The sequence below is a fragment of the Dermochelys coriacea genome, chromosome 15 (genome assembly GCF_009764565.3).
Source record: "Dermochelys coriacea isolate rDerCor1 chromosome 15, rDerCor1.pri.v4, whole genome shotgun sequence".
NCBI lineage: Eukaryota > Metazoa > Chordata > Testudines > Dermochelyidae > Dermochelys > Dermochelys coriacea.
Window position 1 is genome coordinate 24576974 of NC_050082.1, and position 16216 is coordinate 24593189.

Here is a 16216-nt window from a genome sequence, read left to right on the forward strand (position 1 = left end):
CTAATAAATTTGTTAGTCTCTAAGGTGCCACAAGTACTCCTTTTCTTTTTGCGAATACAGACTAACACGGCTGCTACTCTGAAACCTGTATAAGGATTAACTTCATTACCAGCAGCCTTCTGATTTTTACAGTGAAGCAGCAAGTTTTGAATTCATTTATTACATATAAATGGACCAATGTGCAAACAGAAGTGTAAGTCATTGAGGGTCTGTCGCTCTAAAATAAATTTTTGTAGAGGGGTGCAGCATTATGAGCCTGACACCTAAACTGCCTTTCCCCACATACAACCTCTGAAGAGGTTTAAAAATTACTTAATAATTCCAGATATGTTAGGTACACATCTGAACAAAAAGAATCCACCAGGCACCTGATAACTAAATTCTACATTTCTTACCCGAACCCTTCAGTTTTGGAACAGCAGTCCAATTTAGTTCCGTCTTCAAAGTTGCAGCTATGCTTGTGCCCCCGGTAGAGACTGTAGAGATTCTACTAGATGCACATAGTACTTACGGAAGCCAAGGCTGCTTTGTAGGTAACTAACAATGCAGAGCACAGCATGAAGAGGCCTTGTGTAAAGGTATAGCTTTACTAAAACGAGAGACATCTTCAAGGAGAGACGGTTGAAGCAAGATTGTCAATCTTCAGACTCTAAGTCAACCACAGCTTTGACTTTTCTCTCACTGCTCATCAGCCTCTTCTCAAACTCTTCCTCACTAATTTTACCCTTTTTTAACCTTTTCAAAAGTCGTGTGTCATTCAGCAGCTCCTCCATTTCCTCATCTTCAATATCTGAGCCCTGCAGATAGTTGAAACAGTGATTTACTCCTATACTTAAATGCTTACGTTCTATATATTTGAACAGTCTAGAAATAACCATATTCATTTTTTACTGCTGGTGCTTTGTTACATGTATTGTGCTGCTGCCCTCCGTTACATAGCCGTACTAGGCTGTCCCTGATATGTACGGCAACACACGAGGGAGCAATAAGGGTTAAAGACGCTTTAGCAACAGAAGGGGACATGGGGAACAGTGGATTCCCTTCTATTAACATTCAAAATACTATTTAAATCTTAAGTCCTCTTTTTCCTGCTTACTCAACCCTGACCCTATTAAAGGAAACCTCAGATAAGATTAAACTTGCCAACTGAAGGCGGGGGGGAGGGGGGGGGAGTTAAAGTTAATACAAAGAACTTTGCTTTGCTAAAAGTAACATTACATTTGCATAAAAATTGCATGGAATATAGTGCATTTGAGCCACTTGCAAGGGGAGGGCAGCCTCACATCTTGCTCTAGAACAGGTGTCTCAAACACATGGCCCGCAGGACTATTTCTTGCAGCCCGCCAAGCAGCCCACGCCCAACCCTGGCCTACCTCCAGGCCAGGGGTGGGCAAACTACAGGCCATGCGATTGCCCTGCCCCGCTCCCTGAAGCAGCTGTCCCTATGGCCCCAGGGGGGGCAGAGGGCATGCGTTGCCATGGCTTCCAGGCACTGCCCCTCACCAGAAACAGGGAACCGTGGCCAATGGGAGCTTCAGGGGAGATATCTGGAGAGCAGAAAGGCAGCACAGAGCCCTGTGCCCTTCCCCCCCCCTCCCTGGGCAGCAGGGACATGGTTCTGGCTGCTTCCCGGAGCAGCCTGGGTAGGCAGGGAGCCTGCCCTGGCCCCGGTGCGCACCGTTGCCACCCCGGAGCCCACATCCCGAAGCCCTCCTGCATCCCGCACCCCAACTCCCTGCCCTGAGCCCCCTGCACCTTGACCCCCGCCACACCCCTCCTGCACCCCAACCCCATGCTCTGAGCCTCCTGCCACACCCCACACCCCTCCTGCACCCCCTGGGGGCACTGAGGGGACGGAGTTGGGGTGGGGACTTCGGGGAAGGGGTGGAGTAGGGGTGGGGCCGGGGACAGCAACCGGGGGGGGGGGGGGAATCAGTGATGCGGCCCCTAGGCCAATGCACTAGTCCTCATGTGGCCCTCGTGGTCATTTGAGTTTGAGACCCCTGCTCTAGAGGAGGCTGGCTGAGGAAGGTGTGAACCAATGTATTTCCTAAATGCTGCCCATTTTGGACTATACCTGGAGAGCTCAGGCCTCCATAGCTTTCATGGCCCATCTTGACTTTCTGCTACTGGAGGCTTACAGCAGGGTTCTGCTGACAGAAGCCAGGCAAGGAGTAGAGCCTCATCCCTCTCTATAGTGGGCTGACTGCTCTATTTTTTTTCTTAAGCACTCTTTTGAGAATGCAAGAAACTCAGGTACTGCAGCTCCCTTCATTTCATATTGTTTACAGCTCTGAGGAGTGAAACTTAAACAATCCAGTCACTGGCAGAGGAGGACTGGGTGGAACTTGCTTTTGAATTCATCAAGTTCTGTCTTTGGGGGTAACAGGCAGGCAGTGTGGACAAACAGTTCTCTAACTTTCTGCCAAACTGAAGTCCTTATATCCCCTTGCTTTTTGGGAGTGTTACATTCTAACCTGGCTGTGACTATACTGAAGTAGTCACATGTGAGTTTGAGGAACTTAATTTACCTCATCTCTTCTCCGTTTCGTTGTAATTTTCTTCTTCTTCTCCTTTTTGGCTTTCTGCTTTGACCAGGCTTTATTCCTTATGAATTTTCTTTTTCCTTCATTTTCTTGTCTTTCCTTTCTTTGTTGCTCTAACAGTTTTTGCCTTTGTTTTTCTCTATTTTTATCTTTGAACGGAATGGAGTCTGTATCAATACTGACAGGAACAAAGTCTGAGAAACACTTTCCTTTTAGTTCAGGCATCTTTGGCATCCTCAGCAGGGCAAAACCTCGAGCAAAACTAACAAAGTCCAGATCTATTAAAATAATGATTAAGATATTAGCATGTGACAAAGTAATAGACCTAATCCACCAAAGTACTTAAATACATGAATAGTTCCACTGATTTCAATGGGACTACTCAGGTTTAAGTACTTTGCTGGGTTGGGGGCTAAGTTATGTTGGGTTGTGAAGGAGGGGTACGTATCTTAATATTTGCATAGGGTTAAATGCAGACAGAGTTTATGTATGTAAAACCTATTCCTTCCCTGACACACTGCTTGCATCCTGATACTCAATTGCTTCTTTATTTAGCGGTTTCTGGAAGTCTGTGCCCATCAGTGGGAAATTGTCCAACAAAATATTTTTTTTCCATCAGAAAATGTCAATTTGTCCAAATGGAAATTGTTTACAAGATAGGGCCAGTTTCCACAAATCTCCCAATTCAAAATAATTGTAGGGAACAAGTTTTGAAGTTGTCAGAATGTCCGACTGCAATGTTTAACAAGTAATTCTAAAATTTATTTTTAAAAAAGTAAAATAAGAGTAAAAAACTAAACGTTTCTAAACTTTGATTGACCCAATCAAAAAAATTCGTCTTATTGGTTTGCAAAAATTTTCAAGACAAACTTTTCATCCGTTTTCAGGACAGGAAAAAGATTCAAAATCTCAAACTTTCATGAGACAGAAAAATCATTCCTTGCCCAGCTTTACCTCACAGACCCAGAGATAAGTTATTCAGTCACCACACTCGTCATAAACAGTCCTTAAAGTAATGCATTTTTCTGCAACATCAGCCCACTGTTATATGTCTTTAGAAAAATCTGTCACCAAGAAGTAATGCATCTTTTACTGTTTTCATTAAGTCAAACAAGGATCTCTGCACATTGTAAGCAGTGGTCTATGTCTCGCTAAAATTTGCTTTGTCAAAATGGCATTGGCTGGGTTCTTATCTGCAACTTTGACTCTGGCTCCCCTCTGTGGCTTTGACGAAATCACTTAACCTCTGTTTCAGTTTACCCCGCTATAAAACAGGATTACACCTTCCTTCAACAGAACTTCAGGAGTGGGTAATTCATTATTATGTAGCATTTTACATCTTCAAAATGGTATCAATATTTAACTTAACAGAAGAAAAGGAGTACTTGTGGCACCTTAGAGACTAACAAATTTATTAGAGCATAAGCTTTCGTGAGCTACAGCTCACTTCATCGGATGCATTTGGTGGAAAAAACAGAGGAGAGATTTATATACACACACACACAGAGAACATGAAACAATGGGTTTATCATATACGCATCGAGGGTGTATGATAAACCCATTGTTTCATGTTCTCTGTGTGTGTTTATATAAATCTCTCCTCTGTTTTTTCCACCAAATGCATCCGATGAAGTGAGCTGTAGCTCACGAAAGCTTATGCTCTAATAAATTTGTTAGTCTCTAAGGTGCCACAAGTACTCCTTTTCTTTTTGCGAATACAGACTAACACGGCTGCTACTCTGAAACCTGTAACTTAACAGAAGGTAACTGTGTATGGGAACTTGCACAAGCACTACAGGCTCATCCACTTGCCAACAACATTGTAACTTTTGCCAAACTGAATATAGTCTTTGAAGTGAAGTAAAGTAAAAATAGCAGCTGCTGTTGGGAATTACCTTTTATTCGGAAGATAAGATTGCACTCATGTTTGGCATAGGCCTGCACACAAGACACAAATGCTTTCATCCCTTTCTCAAACATGGCTCTGTCAGCCAGAGCCAGAGACTTCAGTTTTGGAAGAACATCTATCACATTTTTCAGAGGCTTCATTTCCTGCATAGGACACTTAACCAAAAAAAGGAAAAAACATAAGCAAGAGCTAAATGTAATGGCTTAAAATAAGCACTGGAACTTCAAACACATAATTCAACATCAACTAAGCCTCAACACATGGAGGATATTTACCTGCCTCATGTTTTTTACTGATGAAGAAACAGAGGCAAAGTTAAGGGGCCTAACCAAGTTCACACACTGAATTGTGAGAGAATAAGGAACAGAATGCATGAATCCTCACTCAACTCCAATTACTAGATCTCACCAATCTCTACTGCTAATCTGGTGGAATTAAGACCATTATTTTACTTTCAGCACCAAAATGAGAAGGATGTCACGACAAAGGTATACACTTTTTCTATTATAGATTAAATAGATAATTACACAATGCAGGGAACAATCCTGCTTTAACAGGGAGATGAATTAGTTTAATTAATAAATAGCTCTCATCTGTTTTTTGTTACTCGGCTAGGTTAAAACATCTCATCTACATGTTTTAAAATTTTTTAAGTCTGGTTTGAAAAAAGCTGGTTTTAGGTCTGAGGAATTAGTTTTCATTTTAATTCTTTTCTGCTGTTAGGAAATAAAAGCCAACTCACCTTTTGGTTTATTGAGAGAAAATTAACGTAAGATTCTTCCATGGGAAGCAAAAACACAAGCGCACTTCCTAAATGGCCAATTCGAGCTGTTCGACCACAGCGATGCACAAAAGCACTAAAAACACAACAGAAAGTTGTTTTAACAGGATGAGATGTTCAATTGCTTTTAAAGTAATACAAGACAATGAGTGGAATGGCAGGTTTTACGGAAGGGAAGATCTAGTACTCTACTGTACTCTTGATGTAGATGAGTAACTACCAGCAATGGGCGTTACGTGAATTCAGTGCAAGCAGCATATAATCCCCCTCTCAGAATTTAAATGTTCATGTTAAAAGGAGATTTGTCAAATATTTTTGTGTGTGTGTGTGTGTTATGGTAAAATGATGACACTGGTAGCTGTCAGATAGGAAAATAGTTACTTTAATTAGCTTTATTTTTAACCCTCATTATAGCACTTCCTGATCAGCTCTGGCCCTACCTACATCTCTGCTCATTTACTTCTTTCATTCCCTGAATGTCTCCCAGCTTATTGCCTCTTTGGTATTCTCTCCTGCCACCCCTTATGCTAGGAACTCTCTTCCATACTCATGTAAATGTCCACTACCATTTTATTAATGTTAACCCACCTAACCTATAAGTGTGATTATACATCCATAAGTGCTGTTACAAATGTCAATTTTAACAAAAACTGCAGTGCTCCAATCTTCCTTTGGGCATGTGGGACAACTACATTGTTTTGTCTATCTATTCAGACTAAGTCATCGGCAAGGAGTAGGTCTTCCACTGTGTTTTGTACAGTACTGAGCTCACTCTGCACTTAAATAGTACATTTACAGGAACAGGAATGGGATTCAAGTTCTTATGAAGAATTGAAGTTGTACCTTGCATTGCTAGGTGGATCATATTGTAAAACCCAGTTTACTTCTGGAATGTCTATGCCACGGGCCATCACATCAGTGCAAACTAAAATGCCACTAGAAAGTTGGAAGAAAATGCAAATTTCTGATTAAATAGTCATTTGAGAAGTGCCAGCCAACAGCTCCCAACTTCTGCCCTGATTATACATCATGCATCCCAATTGGAGGCTGTGGGGGTGCACGTCAAGACAGAATATTTGGTCTTAAGTTTTTAAAAATATGACTATCAAAATTAGAGAACATATTACAGGCGAGCTAAAATTCACATTGAATGAAAATTCCACTAAGTATTTAGGAGAAGAAATGTATTTTGTATTCTTTCCTACATACCACTAATTGAAGCTGAATAATCAACTCTTCCCTTTACAAGTTTCATATTTAGATTATTTCCCCTGCTTCTAAATACTATAAACATATTTAAGAAAGATCCAATGATCTAACTGCAGTTTTTAAACCATCAATAGGAGACTGGGGAAATGATTCTGTTTCACATAGAAAGCTAAAACTGCAGTCATAATGCTTAGATGGCAATAAAAAGAACATCACAGGGCAAGAATTCCAGCCTTTTCCCAATGAGAGACAAATATTGCTGGGCCCTAATGACTGCACATATTGCAAAACTGACAAAAACAGATAACTTTAATGGAAATGAAAAAGCATTTTGTTGGCGATAAACCCACATTCTTTTTGTTCATATACTAACAAATGAATATCATGGGTTTCAACTCCTTTTATCAGACAGAGGGGAATTTTCACCATCACTTCTCCTTCAAATGGGAGTTACCGGGGGGAGAAGTTTGTGTTATTGTTTTACCAATTAATCTGAATTTTTCCCTCATTCAGTACACCTATACACACGTAAAAGTGAGCGTGATTTATATCATCCACATTATCCCAGCTGCTTCAGTAGCCTGGCTAGCAGCCTGCTCAACAGGAAAGCCACGTTTCTATACTCATGTGGTGTGTACTTCCCCATGCTGAAAGATGAAGTTTTACGTTTCTTAGCATTTACACCTTTTGCTGGAGTAGTCTATTCAATGCTCCTACCTTGGGAGTTTCCGAAACTCAGTAAAAATCTTGTTACGTTTATGTTTCATTTTCCCATGAATGCACATTATTTTCACATTTTTAACTAAGGATTCCAGAGCTTTCCCATAATATTCCACACAGGCACAGGTACTGAGGAGACAATGAAAACAACAAAAAGTCAGGATCAACTTTTGTTTGTAAGCTGTATTTTTAACGTTACAATTGCATGTGGATTTAGCGCTGGTGAAAGATCCTGCCTCAAAAGCCCTGCAGTCTTGGAGTGCTCTGCTTAGCCACAGAACAGGTACAACATGACAGGACAGTGCAAACTTCCTCCACACTGCCCTGCCAATGTGCCTAAATTCTGACCCAGAGGAATCTCCATGCTTCAATCCTTGGCCTCTCTGCTGAAGTTACCGATCATGCTTGTGGTATGAGTGATACAGCTATCCATAGGGAACTGGATTGAGACTGTCAACCCATTTCACATAGGACAGCCATCAGATGATGAGTTTCAGTCATTACCAACTTGTGCTGGATTTGATCAGCTAAGCTGAAAGCAAATTACATCCCCATTACTAGCACTCTGAGCCATCCAGTCTCTTGCTAGGAAAATTTGTTACTATGAAAAATGGGAATGTAACTGAAGAGCTTTTACAATACATTTTCTAGACTCAACTATTTCTGCTTGATACATTCTTGAGGAGAGAGAGATTGCGAGTCTGAAGAAAAGCAATACAGGATGTTAGACTAAATGGCTTCCTGTGGGTCCCTTAAAGCACTAACAGTTCTATTGTTCTATAAACTCATCCAAGATGTAAAGATGTCTTTAGAACCAGCTTAATTTGTTTTGTGACAGCACAGGCCTTTCCTATGAGACCTAAAACTGAGGTCCTGCCACTTCTGGTCACCAAATATCCCAAGCTGTTTTTCACTTGAGTAGGAGCACTGGTTTTCAGGACCCTGGCCAAATCCTAAAAAGGGTTACAATTTCATTCTGTCTCACTAAATACCCCCTGAAGTGTCAGATAATATTTTTCATAACTTCCTGTTTTTAATTATCAAACGGTGTTGATGTTAAACACCAGCTATATTCCATCCCATTTTGTAAGTACAGAAATTACTTTACCTACTATAATTTACCTGTCAATTTAAAGATTTGATTCTGAATTCCTTGCACACCCAAAATCACTTTGAATTAATTTCAGGAATATAAGATCTAGCCTTACAGTTGGAAAGGGCTCGAGGATCCTTCTGGAAGAAAGGTGCTATACAAATTGCCTATTTTTATTACTAAAAGTATGAGCATTATTTTAATGACTAATGTACAGCTGTCTATGATAATACTTTATTGTGGTTAAGAAATAAACACAGAAAGTTCATATGGCCTGAACAGTTCTTTCATTATGACAAAGTATAAGACAATTTTAATGTGAAGCAATGATCCGGCCCCTTTTTTGTGCATTGTAGTCTACACAGAAAGTGGTTAATATGCTCCCTAGTAGATCACCTTTAGCATGTGTGTCTCATGCAGCACTGAGCACACAAATAATCGTTGCACTGTTTTCACAAAGAACCCCAGATGAATTACCTGAAAAAGACTAGATGTTTTTCCTGCTTGTGTCGTCGAAGAAAATGCACCAACTGATTAAATTTTTCATCCGCTTTGCATATCTACACAACATCAAAAACATACGGAAAATAAAACAGCGGGTTCAAGATGAGCTGATTTGCTTGTTTCTTCAATTCATCTCAGTACAGAGCATTTGTGATTGATTCGTGCACTAATATAGGAGGCATTTTACACAAGTTAATGCTTGCTGAGATGTATTCCACATACATCAGTGTGGGAACATGGTCCTTTATGTATATTGGTGCTTACTTAAGTTAATTAAAAAGAAATAAACATTAACGCTGGAATTCAGCTTTAAAGTTACCTATTATTGGAAGTTTCTGAAGCTGAACTATTGACCTAATTACAAATCTTGGTTGAAATTACTTCCTCAGTGAATAAATACAGAATGACCTCAATGGTTGGGGAGTGTTACATATTATCCCCATTTCAGAGAGACGGGGAAATGAGGCACAGAAAAATTGAGCAAATTCCCCAAGGTTATAGAAAGTGAATCAGTGGCAAAGCAAGGAATTAAGGCCACAATCCTGACTTAGTGTCTCCAACTCAAGCTACTTGACAATACTGCTTCAGAGGAATTTGAAAGGCCTTAGGCTTGCTTTAGTAATTGATTTATCAGCATGAATCCTTCTGAGGGCAGCTCATATTTCAATCTTTGTTTACTGCAATAATGTTGCTAGCTGTTTTTGCTGCAGTCTTAGAATATTCACTGTTGCATTGTTTCTGAAGGCAACATGACTGACAAACTGCAGTGCACCAGAGTGCAACATTCTGAGTTCATCATTATGTTTAAAAGAGAAACAACAAACGTGGGGAGCAGGGAGACTCACCATGTAGTAATTTTCAAGCCGTGTGGGTGTTTTCTGAGTGCTACTCGCTGCCACTCCCTTCTCTTTCACGGAGATGCGGACAGGATTTCGGAGACCCGCTCTCACCAGGTTCTCTACTTCTTGAGTCTGAGTTGCTGAGAACAGGCCTGTTCGTCTCTGCTTGGGCAAAAAGTCCAGAATGGTATTTAAACTGCAAGTAAACACAATTTAAAAAGAAAATGGCTCCAGATTTCCATCAAGAAGAAATTTTATAATCAGTTTTTAAACAGAATGATTTTTACAAAAGGGTGCTGTGCACAACACGGCTGTTGCACTAACAATCATGCGTTTGCTTGACTGATTATACCTCGTGTATTTGCATCTGAGGTTTTAAATATGTGGTCAGATGATATTTACTTGAATGTACTAGGCCTATGAATAACTATGTTTTTGATTATTAGCCTTGTTATGTTGCTCCCTTCCCTTGGCTCTTCTCTTTTTCCTCCAAGCTCTGCAGAGAATGATAAAAACGTACAAGGAAGCTCAAAAAGAAGACAAGATCACAGAAGAGTGGATCCTTGATGCATACTATAGTTTGGTATATCTTCCTCTTCAGTTTACATTAGTGTATGATCAATTTTCATGTCATATTTGAAATAGCAAATTGTTTAGTGCAATGGTACCATTAATAGCAGAAGGGTATAAATAAGCTTCACATGCATTTCCCCACCCATCATAAAGTTAAAAAAGGAGGCATTGTGCAGTGATCACAATCAGAAGTATCTTGTGGTTAAATCACTTGCACTGGGAATTAAACCTGTTTCTTCTGAGTTTCAGTCGACAAGTCACTTAGGCCTTGCAAATTCCCTTAACATAGACAAGGCCATTAAATTTATTTGTGCCTCGGCTACCCATCTGTAAAAAACAGGGATAATACTTCCCTTCTTGAAAGGAGTATTGTAAGGACACATTCATGGTTTGTGAGGTTCTCATATACTATCTTGATGAGTATCACAAACACCTGGATAGAAAAATTGGGGCCTGGGACTCCTAAATTTTAGTCTCATTGTGTGACCTTTTACAAGTCATGTAACCTTTCTGTGACTCAGATCTTCATCTGTAGCACAAGAATAACAAACATCTTGAGCGCATTAATGGTTCTAAAATGCTTTGAGAGCCCTAGATGGATAGCATTATAGGAATGGCAAGCATTACTAGAATTATATTAAAAAAATACCTTGCTTCGAATCCCATATCTAGAAGTCTGTCAGCTTCATCCAATACCAGCACATCAAGTGATTTCACACAACTTGCTAAATCCAGCCCATCTGCTTTTCTTCTGAACAGATCCTCTAGACGGCCTGGTGTGGCTATAATGATGTTCCCACTATCGGTGATAGGGAGGAAACAGCTTGGGTGATATTTTAATTGTACTTGGATGTCAACACCACTCCAGAATCTCAGCATACCACAAACCTCCACTCAAAACACTGTCTAGAATCTTCAAGTGGGGACTGACCTGTGCACTTCTGACAATGGAAGAGAGCTCAGTCCACTAAAGACTTTGCTATTGTCTGTCTTATTAACATATAACGTGCTCAGATATTATGCTGAAGGGCAAAAGAACAAAACCCTAAAGATACATAACTTGTGCATGCAACAGCTCCCCAGGTACTTATATTGATTCTAGGGCTTACATAGCTATAAAATAGCTGTAAACTGAAAAGCATTCTGGGTACTGGCATGCAAACAAGATCACCAAATCTATGCCACTTTATTTCAGAATTTCCACATACGTATCACCACAGAAAGCAGTTTGGGAAAATTACGTATCAAATTTACTTAGACAATATTCTGGTATTCCCAATTCAAGCCTCTGACAGAGTGCCAAGCAAGGAAGGCTGAGTCAGCACTGTTCACAGCAGCTCCAATCAAGCAAGGCAGAATGGAGCTGACTAAGCAGAGCTGTGCCTAATTTGTTGGTGGGGCAGGGCAGAAAGGCTAATTAAGCCATTAGTCAGGAAGGAAGTGGAAAGGGGGGAGAGAGAGATTGCTCTCCCTTGCTTGTTATAGGAGCTGTATATAGGCGTATGAAGGTGGTAGGAATCCATTTGTAAATAAACTGCACAAGGTGCTGGACCAGCAGAAGGGTCTCAGAGTAGACAGGAACAGAGCACAGAATCCAGGAGGCCGTGTTACAAGGCCACAGATTGGTTTCTCACAATTAAGTGAATGCAGAGTATTTTTTTTACAAAGATCATTAATTTTTTACATGCTTTTTTCAACCCCACCCTTCCCAAGCTGAACCACAAGGCCATTTATTTAAGACCTTCTTTGGCATTTACCCTGCTGTGACATTTTATACTAAGTAAGCCCACTAAAATCTCTCTTTAGTTAAAAAAAAACCCACCATCACTTTAATTTATGCTATGCACTAGCTGTAGCCCATAGGATTACTTTTCTAGCTATTATATCCTACTAATTCAGCCAGCCGTACCAAATATGTTTCTCTTTATGAATTAATCCATCTTATATATGATTCTTATATTTTATCAGTATTAATTCCTATGAAATTAGGATGTGTTGAGGCATACAATATGTGTTTCCTAATAATTATACATAGAATAAGTTTTGCTGAAATGCAAGAGCCTACCGGCCTGTATCCAATAAGATCCACTAAATAGGTAAAAGTATAATCAGTTAAGAGTAAGTCAGCATAAAAGCTGGCAACCTGTGGCACAGATAGGACTAGTCCCTGAACTTTGGGGAACCAAAGGGAGGAACTACACACAACATTGAACAGGTTTATCGGGCATCTGCAACCGGGTGGTAACCACAGGGTATACCACAAACTTGGAAGTTGCCAAGAGAGCTTAGGTTGGCAGTTTTTGGAGTGAGATAATATGTAGAGAGTAAGTGTCATAATCCACTAATCTATAGGCTAAGAGTACTCATAAATTTCTTAGGGTATGGAAATAAGATTTGGGCATAGTAGGCTGGATCTGAATTACATAGTGTCAGGATCCTATAAAATACCTTGTAAGGATATCATAGGAAGCTTTAGCTTTCTTTTCTTTGTTCTCCTATATTCTATAGACTATCTTCTATCATGCTATCAGCTCAGCTTGTGTAGTACTCAACATTCCTAACTATTGGGGAAACCAGAACCATCCTGTTATCGGGCATGCCAGGAGTAAGCTGGTCCTTCACCTCCTATTACCAGGTCCTCAAGGTATGTTAAGTTAAGGTACTTATAATAGGAATGTTACCACCAGGAGTTCTGGAATTCTTTTACTGTTTTGCAGTCAGAAGAATCATAGCATTTATTATTCTTTTGTTAATCTCAATAAAGCTTTTATCAATTTGGTATTGTCCTGGGTGTAAGTGGTTTTGTCAAGCACCCCGAGAGTTCTCTCCTGATATAGAACTCTCTGAGTTCTCGGACCCTCTAGTCAGAATTGGACAAGAGCCTATAAATCTTCTGGTCAGATGTGATCAGTGGCAAGCAAGAACAACTAACCCATAAAATTCAGGTCAACAAGCCCTTGGTCAGCAACACAGATTTTACATTTGATCCCTTCCTACTGTTTTGTTAGTCTCTCATTATGCTTGTCTAATTCAGGAGACAGATCTCGCAAACTCAAGCACATAAATAACTTGATTTATAGAAGGCAATGGGTTAAATACTTCCTTAAATATGTGCAGGATTGGCACCCTAATTTGTAAACTCCTTGGGGCAGGGATTATGCCTCATTTCTGCTCTGAGAGGCACCAATAGAAACACATTATCAGTCAACTCACCCACGTTCTTTGAACTTTTCAATATCTTCTATTGGATTCCTACCACCAATCAAAAGAATCTGGCTGAAACAAGAAACATGACACTCACAAATTTGCAAACAAAAACCAAAGAAAAGTCTGTTTTCATTACAAACCTAAGCATACCTACCTAAATTGGGGGAAGTGTTTTGTGAAATGTGATAGCACTTCATCAATCTGAACAGCTAACTCTCTTGTGGGTGTGATGACTATGGCTCCAACCTGCTCATTAGAAGAAAAGGAAAGACAGAAATAGACAAATGCCCCAAAAGACATTTACTATTTGCTGTGATTATGATGCTAAAGTTTCCATGTGCAAACACCATTTTTGTTAAAGTGCTGAGAAATAAACAAGTGATTCAATTCAACTGTCATGTCCTGAAACATGACAAAATGGGATGTATTACACAACTGGTCGCACAGTACAGTAACATAAAATTCCTTTGAAATGCCCCCCCTCTTTTTTTTTTTTAATTGGGTGCACAACATTTTTTTTAAGGCAATACAAAGATCTTTAGTGACAAGTAGCAGTGACGTGAATTCAAATTTGTTCAAAAATCAAGAGAGTACAACTAAAAGGTCATAGTTCCTAAGATATCTTGTTCTCTAACAGTTTACAGACATCTTTTGTTCTTGGTAAACAAAAAGCATTATACAAGTACAAATTACTACTAATCAATTTCACAAGCTATTCAGGAACACATTTAAACAAATCTATAAAAAGCAGCACAGAACTTAAAAGAGTGTTTTCAATTAATTCCTGGTTATGAATGCAATGAGGGGCTGATCCTGCAAACCTTTAATCACATGTGTAACTTGTGACTCTTCAGTAGTCCTACAAGTCTTAAATCTTAAGTTACAGCTATATATTTATTTATATATTCAGAATCCCTCAATTCAGTCTTACCTGCATTTTCTTTAACTTCTCTTCCCGTCTGAGGAGAATTTCTAATATGGGAATTACAAAAGCTAATGTTTTGCCACTGCCTGTTACCTGTGAAAATTGAAGCAAAGTTGTATTTGCACTCATGAAAAAACTTTGTAAGAAAAAATAAACAGAGAATTCAATTCACAAAATACTCACCGCTTCTGCAGCAACATCTTTATTGTTCATAAACAAAGGTATGGTTGCAGACTAAAGGAGACAGAAATATGGCGCAATTACATCCTCACTGGTTTAAACAAATCTTATGTAACTCAATTCACCCAAGGATCTAAAAGTGCTTTACAAAAGCACATAAGTGTCATCAACCCCATTTACAGATGGGAAAATAAATCCCAGAGAGGTTAAGTGATTGTTCTAGATCACACAGGAAGTGCAGGGGGAAACAGAGATAGGGACCTGCCCCAAGAGAAATGGGGGTCTTGAGAGGGCCCCAGGGTGGCTAGGAAGGGGAACCTGGCAGGGTGGGGATAGCACGGATTGCAGATGGGAAGCTTGACAGGGTGGCAATAATTGGAGAAGTGTGTTTGGGGTGAGAGGGCAGGACTATAGAGACCTGGGGAGGGTGGGTTTGAGCAGTGACTGACCCAGGAATAGAAAACCCAGGAGTTCTGACTCTGTTCTAAGCACCAGCCCCTTATCTAAAGCAGAGGGCTTGAACTTGTCATTTCCATCAGATCACTAGAGCAACACACACTAGCACCTATTACCTTCTCAGGCGCTACTCATTACATAACAGAGCATCTTTCTTTGGGGCTTGCCATCCCCTATGCACTATACACAGCGACAAACTGCACCAAAGGGGCCCTCCCCCTTCACATTAAAAAAAAAAAAAGGGGGCAGCACACACAGGTCACACCATGGACACTATATGACGGGCTCCCCCCTGTACTGGCCCGAGGGGCAGACAAGCAGCGTAACAATACTCACAGGAGCCTGCGCTGCACGCGGGGCGGCAATGCCTCCCTCCTATTAAAGGGCCCAGCAGGTACAACGGCCCACTGGAGCCCTGAGGGGGTCGCTCGCAGCCCCCCCTTGTATTAAGAGGGGAGGGGCGCAGCCCGCCTTGAGGGATACCACGGGGGGCGGCACCCCGGCAATCTTCCGGGGGACAGACGGCCGAGCTCTCCCCCACACCGCATTAAAGGGGATGGTGGCGAGCACAGGCTCGGGGGAAGGCCAGGGGGCCCCCTGTACCGAGCACGGACCGCACCGCAGAGCCACCCGCCACGGCCCAGCAAGCGGGGCGGCTCCCTCCCCCTACCTGCACGGGGGTCATGTGGGGGAAGCCCAGCTCCCGCAGGGTCCGCAGGACGCCCGGGCTGAGCGTGACGGGCAGAGACTCCCACCGCCCCTCGGTCACCCCCTCCATCTTGAACGGGCTCCTTGCGCCACTGCCCGCCCGCCCGCTCAGGCTCCCCGCCGGCCCGGCTGGGTCCCTTCGTCAATGAGTCCGTGGGAAAACAGCGGCCGGGCGCAGATGCGTTCCGCTTTGCAGCAGGGCGCCGCTGAGGCGGACAGTAGTGTGAGGCACTGCTCCGCGGCCCCTTCTGGACTAAGCCAAGTCCTTCCACACTCTCTCGAGGCTTTTAGTCCACACGCCTCAGGGTAAAGGTTTGAGCACGTTCTGAGTTAGCGCGTCAGAGGTGATTTCTAGCCTCCAGCCCTTTCACCCATCACCAGTTCCTTTTACATCACTCAAGCTTGCTGAATTTTCCACCCCATAACCTCAAAGTGACAGGAGGGTAAGTATTTCCTCTAGCTAAGAGCTATGGATCCAGTTCTGACCTTCCTTGCACCAGCACTAAGGAAGGAACATGTCTGTGTAAAACTTATGTAAGACAAGAATCAGGGCCTATGCATTTAGG

General features: G+C 41.4%; 1 protein-coding gene across 1 annotated transcript; it reads right to left on the reverse strand.

The window, feature by feature from the left end:
• Positions 1-141: 141 nt before the first annotated feature.
• On the reverse strand, positions 142-15906 carry DDX55 (DEAD-box helicase 55). The gene is made up of 14 exons (XM_038373022.2): positions 15613-15906; positions 14490-14540; positions 14313-14399; positions 13536-13627; positions 13388-13450; positions 10824-10973; positions 9608-9797; positions 8736-8818; positions 7163-7294; positions 6080-6172; positions 5198-5312; positions 4442-4610; positions 2532-2824; positions 142-797 (listed from the first exon to the last, which is right to left on the reverse strand). Exons 1-14 carry the CDS (start codon positions 15718-15720, stop codon positions 636-638), a joined length of 1788 nt encoding a protein of 595 aa, XP_038228950.1. The 5' UTR covers positions 15721-15906; the 3' UTR covers positions 142-635.
• Between the last annotated feature and the right edge of the window lie 310 nt (positions 15907-16216).

What these genes read in the sequence shown, in the direction of transcription:
- DDX55 (XM_038373022.2), bottom strand. Translation starts at nt 15,720, where the DNA reads ATGGAGGGGGTGACCGAGGGGCGGTGGGAGTCTCTGCCCGTCACGCTC. An exon ending in AAGATGTTGCTGCAGAAGCG is followed by an intron (nt 14,400 to 14,489) that starts GTGAGTATTTTG and finishes CAATTTTCACAG; the next exon opens with GTAACAGGCAGTGGCAAAAC. An exon ending in TTCTCTCAATAAACCAAAAG is followed by an intron (nt 4,611 to 5,197) that starts GTGAGTTGGCTT and finishes TTTTTGGTTAAG; the next exon opens with TGTCCTATGCAGGAAATGAA.